Here is an 11652-nt window from a genome sequence, read left to right on the forward strand (position 1 = left end):
TACCTACGTCATTTTACTGGATTGCTGAAATAAAAAATGGAGAAACCAAATGCTCACTGGAAGTGGAGTAACATGCTGCAATCGAGCAACAGTGTTTACTGTTCCATAGGGTTTCCACATGAGGACAAGGTTTCACAGTAGTCCAAAATGTGGCAGCATCAAGCATCCCTCCCCCATACAAACACTTGCCAAGATGTTAGCAGTCCTCTATTAACATCTTCTCAGCCTCCGTAACAAGTTTAAAGCTGGTACTCTTTAAGTCAAACTTACCTCCCAAGCAAGCCTCTTTGGGAGCCGGAACTATTGGCATTCTCTACCACATTCTTCTAACACAGCCCAAATAACTCCATTTCTACTCCCTTTGTATTCAACACGGAGGTGCCCTCCCCACAAAATTGTTTCTCCAGCTCAAACTTCAGCTATCCTCACCTTCTGTGTCCACTCCTTTCCAAGATAACTCTATCCCACCAGGTAAGAGTTCTGCCATCCTGCAAATGCTGACAAAAAGCATTTGTCGTAAGCTATCTTTACCATATACCAAGAAAAAGGACCTGAGACCATGATAAGAAGGGTTTTGCCCCTCCCACCCCCCAACCACTAAATTCATCCTGGAAAAGCACATATAGTTCTGTACATAGCATGCTCTTTTTTAGACTCAAAAGAGTTCAGTAACCCATCCCCCCCATCCCAGAAAATGAAGTCCATCCCACATGATTTATAAATAAAGTTTTATGCAAAACCTAGCTCTTTTCAAGAGAATACCAGGCAATAAATACTGGATATGAAGTTTCCAGCTAAATATTAGAATTAAGGTAATCTTTGGTGTGACAAAACTAATCCATCATAAGACATCTACAGCAGGAAGTATTCTACTGCCTCCTGAAGAAGTTACGCTTCCATGATTTGAGCATGAATGGAAAAAGCTTTAACTGGAGCATTCCAATATGGTCTACATCAATAACTAGTGAACGCAGTCTTAAATCAAAGCCAAGCAGTCAAAGTACACATGCTGATCTTTAGAAGATGTGGGTGAGGCAGAGGCACGCCTTGTGTTAAAACGTGACCCGGCACTTCACAGCTGCTGCACAAGCTATTACTGTATGAGACTTCAAGAACAAGTCTGTCACAGTCTTGCAACATTCTGTTTAGGAAATACCCAAAGTGTCATGATTTTTGTATATGGGATTTGCACTAGTGCTGCTTTTGTACAGAAGCTAGTAATTTGTAATCTCTGGAAAAAACCAGAAGTTTTAAATTTGTACTCTATAGCTCACTGTGACCATCTCCCAAACCATGCTCAATACACATTCGGTTTGAGGAATACCCTGCTGCAGCGATTTCAAAAATTGCTTAGTTTAACACTGTAAGAACGACATTCCCCCTTGGAATGGGGGAAGATACATACATTGGTAAGACTGAAATAAAGTGTTTAATAAACCTCCAAATACTGACATTCAGCAGACCACCTTAGTAACTTCACATAGTCATCCTACTACACTGCACTGAACTTTCCCCTTCCTGAGCTGACAGCACCTCTCCATTAAGTGTAACCACATCAAAACTGCATAGCTTCCTCCCCGTAACAGTCTCTAAAAACCAGCACATAAGTAGAAAAGCCTTGTCACTGCAGATTGTCAGGTTTGCTATGATTTAAAGCATCATTTGCAAAATATGACCTTAAACATACATTCTCATTTCAGGGCAAATTCAAAGTATATTTTATTGACACTCTCCAAACAGCCCACTAGAGAGAAATGACAGTATTAAAAAAATCCCAAAACCGTAAAGCTTCTAGCTTGCATTCAGTGTAAAAACTTGGAGGTATAAACAGAAGCCTGGAGTAAAAATACTAAGTACATTTCCAATCCCACAGTGCAGAAAACCAACAACAATGGTATTTACTCTACATTAGAAGTCTTCTCATGTTCAATTCCACATATATGTTTCTCTTCTATATAAACTTCTGATAACTTATGTACAAATAAGATGTCCAACATCCATTCTTTAATATAAATATGTAATCTTCATGACTGAAACATTACAACAGTTTGATGAAAAGTATAGAAAAATCCATTTAATATTTTTTCTAATGGCAGTGTTTAAAGAAAACCCCTTGAACCCAAATGACCTTACAATGATAGGTATTTCTTTACCATAAAAATGCATTGCTCATTCAACATGCAAAGTATTATTGCATACACAGGTCACTTGAACTACAATAATAATGTCTGAAGGACATGTGCTGGACAGCCCATTCTAGCAAGTGCTAGTTGTAAGATCATATGTATCACAGAAGAAAGCGTAAGTACTAGTGTATTTTTAAATAAAATGCTACAAACTCAAGTATTGTCCTCGTACTACTAAGACTTAAGGCAATCGAGCTGGGAAGCTTCAATTTGGCATAGTTGCATTAAGCTCTCCCCCTTTCCCCATTAATAAATTTTAATATGTTAAAATAAATGTATTTTTAGAGGACTGCTGATAAATTTTTGCTATACATACTAATACAACTCAGTGTAAAGTGATTGATCAGTCAGTCAGTTTAATATCCCCGATTACACTGAGCTGATCCAACTTAAGCAACAGTTCATCTACCACCTAAGTTTTCCAGCATGGATTTCTAAATTGGCATAAGAATAGAGAAAATATTCAATGTCTACCCTCTCAGTGTAACTGATTTTATGACTTGCATCCATTCTTGGGGTATTCTAGAATTGAAGGGTTCAAAATAGATTTGACAGTCAAATAATATTCAGCTTCACAAAGGAAGATTATTTGCAGTAAAAATACTTTATATATAAACATACACACAGTAGATCAAAGTCAACAGGCATTTCTTTATGGCTTTTTTCACTGAGGTACTGTTATAACATCCAGCAACAGGATGAGAGTGTTCATATGGTATGAACGCCACATTCATAAGCTGTACCACTGACTCATGACAAGTGGCAACAGACTGCAAATCCAGCTTCACTGCAGGATTACAGAAAAAGAGTCTCCCCTTCCACGTGGAAGGTCTCAGTGCAAGCTACAGAAAGCCTCAAAGGCAACTGGGGAAAGTCAAAATGAAAGTCTCACTCTATTAAAAGGAGAAAAAATACTCATGGCAAATTAGAATCTCACAATCAGGCCACTTCTTACAATTAACAGCAAACAGTTGGGACTTAATATTCCAAGGCAGCAAGGGCGTATAGCACAGCAGCCACACAATAAGATTTGAAATGTGTAGTTAAACTCTTGCATCTGATCCTTAAACTAAGTGCATGCACAGGCTTAGAGCAGCCAAGCTGCTACTAAAATACCACGCAAGGTGAAGTGCTGCAAGCCAAACACGAACACTGTCAGAAAACATGAGGGTGACAAGCATATGACATCAGTTGATGCCACAGTAGACAGAAAACCTCTGGTGACCACAAGTTTATTCCTCAGCTGTAAAAAGCTTATTTGTGAATGCACATGTAGTTGCACCTTTCCCTGTTTATTTTATATGGGGGGAAAGCAGATGTATTAAGTTCCTAGTCACAGTACTTCCAATCCTAGTACTATTAGCATAAGAGGAAGAGATTTTATGTTAAGATAGTGATTGTTGCTGTATGTATTTAGTATTCCACCTTTACATCAGAAAATAATGTTTTTTCGTTGTTTCTTTTTCTTTTTTAAACAAAGTGGCCATATGGCTACTCCAGCCTAGACTTCTGTTTTTATTACACCTATGCTAAAAATGTGTTTCTGCAATAAATACAGTTAGAGTGAAATGGAAGTTCAAAATATGCTCAATGAATCATCACAACTAGTTCTTTCCAACCAAGGCTTTTTTTAACCCCACAAACCCATTAAACAGGCTGCAGATGCTTGAGTGAGTTCCTTCTATGAGCACAACATTGAAAACTCAGAGCTTAGCGACACACAATTCATACTTTACTTTATATACATTTTATGACATATCACCACTTAGATCAACAAATTCATCATCCCTCTTGACCAAGTCATCTTCATCTTCCAAGTCTTTCCAGGTGCTAGTGGGTAAAGCTGGTTTGACAGACTGTCTCTGAAGTAAAGCAAATGGAAACAAGGATGACAAACGGGCAGAATTTCTCAGCACTGGAACAGAATGTACATCTCCAGAAATAGCTTGACTATGTTCTTCATCCATTTTCACCTGCAAGCTTTGCACTTCCTCCATCAAGTCCAAAATCTTGGCAGCTGTGGCTATTGTACCACCACCATGAAGCTGGGCTTCAGGAATCCATCGTAAATACCGTTGTGCCCAGACTTTGATTTCAGGGCCATCGATGCGAGGTAACAGAAGACCGTGATAGTCAACAGGTTTACTATGCCAGCTATCATAAAATTCCCTGAAGCTATTAGGAAGCTCATCTGAAGAATTTATGAACTTGCCAATTCTTTTGCCCAGAATGTTTTTAATTAAATGATCTGTTTCCTCCCTGAAAAATCCTCTCTTCGTGGAAGATTTTGTTTGCGTCAATGGCAAAGAAAGTTGCCGTTGATGCTTTAAGAGGAAAGAAAAGAAAAATATACTGAGATAAATATTGATGGGACTTCAGAAAACATCTCAAGAGGAAGAAAAACATAACTTGTATTCAGAAAATACTTACAAGCAACAAAATAACTTAAACACAGTCACTGCTTTGCTATGTAGTCTAAAATTATTACTCTTCAATGGCTAGTACACCAAATACTTCACACAGCATACTTGGTACTCAAATACACTGTAACTATAGCAATGAAGTAACACTGAATAAAGCATTTTTCTTTAAAAAAGGAGAATTCTTTGCATATATTGAAGTATTACAGACTTCCATGTTTAGTTTAAGCTAGCCACACAAATCAAAGAGCACTTGATTTAGAAGTTTTTATCCAGTGGTTCCTCATTGCATCCCACTGTGTAAGAGTTCCCTGATTAATGCTGTAGATCATACTGACAGTGTCTCACTCAAGAATGCTTTGTACAGAACAGAATTTAACCAACAGGGATATTACAATCGAAGAGGCTACTCCAAACAAACTTTTCGTACTGAATTTGTGCTACTTTCCAGTAATGAGGCGGTCCACCCATAATCCTTCATACCCTCGACAGTTTTTGTTGTTGTTGGTCCCCCTCCCCTTCCAAGTGCACACACACACACTCCAATTGCACTCAGACAAAATTAGGGAAGCAGTTATAAACCTGCTACGTATTTCAGTTAGGTACTCTGTGGAACAACAAAATAAACACACTTCAAACACATTAGTGTAACTCGCCTGGATGTTAAGTCCCATGAGTTATCACTACACTTGCACAAAAGTATGAAGAAAAAAAAACTAAGTTCACAGCTATGCAGAGTAACTGTAAAACAGTGATTTATAACTGAGGTGGGTGCAAATTGTATTCTTAAGATCCAGGTGAGTCTGAGGTGTACATGTATTTTGTCAATTAAAAAACTTTGCACCAATACTTCCATTGTGAGTATGTTTGAAGTACAAGTTGTGCAAAATATTTTTATAATTTTTAAAAAATAGTTAAGCAGCACATATCTTACTTTGAATCGTGCAGTTTTCCGTTGACTTTTATCTGGTTTTGGCTTCTCTGCATAAAGAGGGTTGTTCAGGAAAGCCTGGGCCTTGGGGTCAAACTGCACAGACCAGTCCCACACAGTAAGAAATCTGAAAGGACCACTTTGTGTCTTGAGGCTTTCACCACTCTGCCAAAAAAAACAGGTCACAATTAATACTGCTAGAAAGGAATTCCGGCCAAGTCAAGGTGAAATTAAGAAACTGGCTTTTCACAGAAGAGGCCACAGAGTTGCAACACTCATGATTTCTATGTATTCAACAGCTCAACAACATTATTAGATGCAAGTAAGTAACAGACACAAAGGTTATCTATATATTATTCTCTGTAACTTTGGACAGTGTATCATTTCAACAGTGCTATTAGACAGCATCAAGAATGCCTCTCACAGTTGCAAGTACGATCAAATAATCTAAGGAAAAAAATAAAGTTTTGAAAATTGGGCAGGAGATAGATACTTGAACTCTTCAAACACAGGGGGCATATTAGGATTGTGGAATAAAGCCCTCCAAACTTCAAAAGTTAACTGCAGTTATGCAGTGCTACCAGTTTAAATTTTATGATCAATGCTTTATTTATATGCAAGATGGTGATCTTTACTTTTTTTTTAGTCTCTGTGCAGCCTTGCAGAGGATACTCCCATTGCTTCTAGCTTCCTAGGCTAGAGAAAAGCATGAACCAGATGTAAATCAACGTTCAGGAAATGTTGCTTTTGGAATACAACAGTATATACTATACAAGAATTTTGTAGATAACTGTAGATAATTTTGCAGGACAGCAGGATATTTCTCTTAGGTTAAGGAGCTCTACTTTCATTGAAGAGCAATAAGCATGAACCTATAGCCACACATTAGAAGTAATACATTCCTGAGTTATTTTCCTTTTGTCATCATAAAATCCTAAGTCCTGAACTTGACTCCTTACACCCAAAGTTGCACTCATTCACCCTTCAAGGCACTACCCTTCAAATAAGTATGGAAAAACATGCTGCTAGGGTATTATTTTTTCTGAGTGTTCCTTGCTTGTTGGTCAAACCTGTTCTCCAACACCTTGCATCCACAAAATAACAAACCCTTACCATATTAGTGTCTTTTTGATGTTGCGAGTTGAAGAAGAAAGTGCTAAAAATAGGCACGTAGAGGCTGTCTGACAAGACAGTTAAGTAAGTTTCTGTGAACTCAAATGCTGGAGGATACTGTTGTACCAACTGCCAAACACAATTTAGCAGGAGCAGAAAAACAGGAGCCTAAATAAAGAAAATATTGCATCAGTTTCATAGAAAAAAATATGTTCCACCATGCAGACTATTTATTTTATAGTATTTAGTGTCTCCAAATACAAATCTTAAGGAAAGCAATTAACTACAGAACTGCTGCGTATAACTTTGGCTGAACTCTGAAGAAGTATCATCTGAGCTACCCTTGGCCAATTGTCACCAGAAGAGATGAATACTTTCTAACCTGCATTTGCACACATTCACTTGCTATGAAAGTTGCTGCTATGCAGCCTTTTAAAGTTGGCAAAGCAAAACTAGTTTATAGCAATTCTTGATGAGAACTAGTCGTTTTACACTTATGATTTCCATTCTGTACAGCAACCTGATCTATTCCCAAAATATAAACAAAAATGGAGAGGTGAGACTGCAACATTTAGCAATCAGTATAAAGTTAAACTCTAGATGTGACAAGAATAGGCAATTCACTTGAGCTATTTCTATGGACACTACTACCATTTAACACAGTTTAAAAGGACATGAGATGCATGTCTTTCAAAAGACTCCATGATTGGAAAGGGAAATTTTACATTTGTTCTCTTTAGTTATAAAGACATTACTGAACTCTAAACAGCAAAAATAGTGACACTGTATAAAACATCAACCCATAAAACAAAACATGAAATTAAAGATCCTCAGAGTAATTGGAACTTCTGGACTGACATCTCAATCCCTCCTTATGCCGAGTAAACTTTTAAATAGTAAGTAAGGAAAGTAATAAAAAAATCATACCTCTTCTTTGTCACTTTTATGTAAGTGGTTACAACGATCCAAAAAGCCATGTCCTCCAATTACCCACTCCTTCTGGATAAGGCTCTGAAACCCTGACTTTGTTCTGCTGTATGAATCCATCATCACTTGAACCAGACTAGAGATTACACAGCACAGATCAGTAGCACTCTCTTCTACAGCAGAGAACAGAAACCACATTGTCTACTAAGCCATTCCTAAAACTTTGGGTAAGAAAGCAAAGTATTGCTAGCTTCACATAAACAAAATTGTATTCCAAGATCAGAGAACCACACAATTTCTTGCAAGTGTTATAGCATCAGAGAGAAGTTAATCCATGTTTCCAGTACTTCCCTTTGTAAAAAATAAGGTTTCTTGTACACTTATAATAGGATAATACCTTGACAATAAAACTTGCAAACCCCAAGCTTTTACTACTATATCTTTGATGGCTACACCTTCAGTGTCCCACAATACACATACTGCCCATCCTGCCCTATGCTACCAGGCCAGCTATCTGCCCCTACCCTTTCTATTCTGCATGCATCTTTTCACAAGGTGTGAAATTGCCTCCTCATGCAACATGCATTCTTTACCCTCCAGGTGCCTTCTAGAAACATCTCCTCCCCATACTAGGTTTCTCAAATGGCAGTGTGTGGGAAAAAACTCAACGAAGTTACTAATCCAAAAATAGCTTAATGGTTTAACATTGACTTTGGTTTTCCCATGTGATTACTTTACTTAATCTAGGAAAACAAATAGCTTAAGATGTGTACAATAAGTGTATTCTTTCATGTATTTTTAACAAAGAGGCTACATAGTATTCAGTGTGTATCTAGAACAAAAACGTCCTTTTAGAAAGTTTTCATGCTGCATGGTTTTTGTGTGTAGGTGTGTCCCTCCCACCCCCTTAGAAGTACAGCATAAGGTCTAGGAGACCTTTAATAAAATAACTTAGGAAACAGGAATGCATAAACAAGAGGTAGCATAACTCTCCTGCCAATTTATCAGCAGCTTTCTCATTCACAACATATTTCTCTTGGCCTGGAACTATGCTTACCATGTTTTTTTAACTACAGGAAGCTTTTCCAGAAGCATGAAAGATTTAGGTGTCTGTACTCTACTTTGAGTACTCTACGAATTTTACCAGCCTCTACCATAATTATAAACTTCCAGCTTAAGCTACATCTAAAGAAATTAAAAAGAAATTTTTAAAAATATATAGGATAATATCATTAAATTCTTACCTATAAGGAGAACGTTTGTATGCTGTCTTTCTAGACACTCAGCAACTTCTATTGCTTTCTTCAGGACTCGCCTGTTGTGGTACAGGAAGAGATAAATGAACTTTTTCATTACATTAGTTTCCCCTAAAAGGGATTAGAATGTCATACTGAAACTTGACTACTCCTTTAAAACAACAAAAACCATGCTCAACTTGTGTAAATGAAGAACTGTTCAGCCTCAAGAGCAAAATTTCAAGTGATATCTTTATTTGGCCACTGGTCATGCATTTCCAGTTGTTATCTTTGTACATTTGTAATACAATACTTTATTCTGGATCAGTAGCAGCCATCACACACACATACACTAAAGTATTAAAATTGCTAAGAGCCAGATCTTTATCCTGGAAAGAGCCAACATCACCACACTTACGTTCTAATCTACCACGTACTACATTTCTCCCATAATCTGGTTTTAAGAGGCAGAGGGAAGGATCAGCAATGAGATCTTGTAAACATGCAGACAAAATTTATTCAGAGATTATCAAAACACAAGGAAGACTGAGCGGAATTAAAGATCGCATAAAACCAGATGTAACGCTGTTGGTTTCTAGACGTAAATCTTCATAAAGTTGGTTATTTTCAGCAAAAGTTCAGACACAAATTAGGATTCTTGCAACTGCTTAGGTCACTAATAGAAGCTGACAGTTTATTTTTTAAGTGTGGAGTTGTCAGATTCTTTGTTCTAACATCTAGAATAGCTGAGAAGGCATTTCTACTAACTGCAAGAGCCAAGAACAGGCTGATCCAGGAAGCAACTGGATCCAAGTATGGAAATGACCAGTCTCAAAACAACTTAAGGATAAGAACTTGGGCTAGCATTTACTTTAAACTACTTGTAATCTTGGTTATGTCAATACATTTCTGAATACATGATCATCACTAGAACCTCTCATTCAACATACCTTTAAATTCTGGATTAAGGAATGAATAACTATCAATACTTATTGATTGTTATTAGGACTAGAAAGAACTGAAGCTGACTGTAGAAGACTGCAGAAGCACTTCATGGTAACAAGCTGATCACAGGACAAACTGGCAGGCAATAGAGCTAGCACAAAGTAACACTGAAAACAAATAAAACCCCTCAACACTCCACTATAACAAGCCTTAAGTTAGCCAACACCATTCCAACGCTTACTCACTGTGAGAGAAGAAAAAAGAACTTGAGGAACAATCAGGAGAGGAAGGGGACAAAACTGAGAACAACTCATTTTATAAATCTTTGGTGGGCTAACATCTTGAATATTGCAGTTCATCCCGTCCTAAAGGATATTATAGAAGTAGAGAGTACAAAGAAGAACGGCAAGGCTGGTCAAAGACATGGAATAGTTTCATGCAAGAAACAAATAGGATTCTTCAATTTGGAAAGAAGGTGACTAAGTGCAAGAGGGAAATTACTGGATCTATAGTTTTAATAGGTTTGCTGGAAGAGTGTAATTGGAATGATGTGCTGCTTCTCACATCCTTTAATGTGGGAGGCTTAACACAAGCCTGCACTGTAAAAATACTGTCTCAAGTTTTAGAAATAAGATATATAAATGGGACCATAAGTCTGTCTTAATTTTCTTTCCTACTGGAGGTCATATTTCAAGAAACTAGCTAGAAAACCTACTACAAATGCATTTAACAATTTTAAACCCAGAAAGTTACAGATATAGCAAACCTGATTATCTCTAGCCAGTTTGTGCTCTCCAGTAATGAAAACCATTTCACATCAGTTGCCCAGAAGTCTGTACTGTTATCTGCAAAAAACCAAAACCAAAAATTGTTCACATATATATAGTGCTAATTAACAGCCATCCATTGTATTACTCTTCAATTATGATGTTATAAAACAACCAATGCTAAGGAGTCAGTAAATCCTAATCGCTGTTAAGGTCAACACCCTATAACTAAATGAGGAAGTGAAGTAGTCCTACAAATACCAGGAAAGTTTTATAGCAACATAGGCTTTTAGAAAAAGTATGCTGCAGGTTTATAGCAATGTAACCAAGTAAATAAATCTGTTGACAAAATGGGAAAGGACAAGAAAAGAAGTTTAATCAGAGGAGATGGTTCTTCCAAGTTCCAGTTGCCTTGACTGTAAAGCATCACCTATATAAAGCTTAACATAAGGAGGCTGGATTTTGAAAGTCATTACCATTAGAACCAGAAACATGAATGGGTTTTAGAAAGGGGTTACACAAATTTATGGGATGTAAGACTGCCTGAAAAAGATTGTTTTCACTGCAACTGAAGAGGCATTAAAACACATCAAAAAGGGAATAGCTAAGATAAACCGGGAGGCCAAGTACAATACCACAAAGTCATTAAACTCTTATGGATTTCACTAGCATTTTTGTAGCTGGTTAAATGCAACCTAAACATTTATTGCTTTTATTTCTATCAAAGCCAGTATTCAGAAACTGGAAAGCTCTCGCAAGCTGATACGGTCAATTAAAATCAGAACAGATTACCTTTACTGCATAAACCACAAACCTTGAAGCCCAAGGTCTACAACAGTTCTACTATTGAGAAACAACTGAGATACATCACCCTTCCCTCCTTCTTTACTCTCCTACCCCCGATAGCTTCAGTTCTGCATGTTTCTGTACATGTCTCTCCATACGCTGCTTCCAACACATATTCACTTCTGTCTTGTTTTCTGCAGCTTGCATCTATGATCCTCAAGTGCAGTCATTTATCTATTTTGTTCCTGTAGCTGTTCTGCCTCCATGTCTGCTTGTGCCCCTCATTCTGTGCATTACACATCAAAAAAAAAAAAATCTTTTTTCCATATTGATTTAACCCTC

General features: G+C 37.3%; 1 protein-coding gene across 1 annotated transcript in view; it reads right to left on the reverse strand.

Annotated features, from left to right (window-relative positions):
• Positions 1–3816: 3816 nt before the first annotated feature.
• The window catches only part of MTMR12 (myotubularin related protein 12), a 28814-nt gene continuing 20978 nt past the window's right edge, over positions 3817–11652 (reverse strand). The window contains exons 13-18 of the mRNA XM_009587635.1: positions 10524–10602; positions 8822–8892; positions 7578–7750; positions 6651–6818; positions 5541–5702; positions 3817–4510 (exon numbers count right to left, since the gene is read on the reverse strand). Of these exons, the coding sequence (XP_009585930.1) occupies positions 3935–4510; positions 5541–5702; positions 6651–6818; positions 7578–7750; positions 8822–8892; positions 10524–10602 (1229 nt within the window). The 3' untranslated portion in view covers positions 3817–3934. The remainder of the gene's footprint in view (positions 4511–5540; positions 5703–6650; positions 6819–7577; positions 7751–8821; positions 8893–10523; positions 10603–11652) is intronic.

This window comes from Fulmarus glacialis, unplaced genomic scaffold (genome assembly GCF_000690835.1).
Source record: "Fulmarus glacialis isolate BGI_N327 unplaced genomic scaffold, ASM69083v1 scaffold29921, whole genome shotgun sequence".
Taxonomy (NCBI): Eukaryota; Metazoa; Chordata; class Aves; order Procellariiformes; family Procellariidae; genus Fulmarus; species Fulmarus glacialis.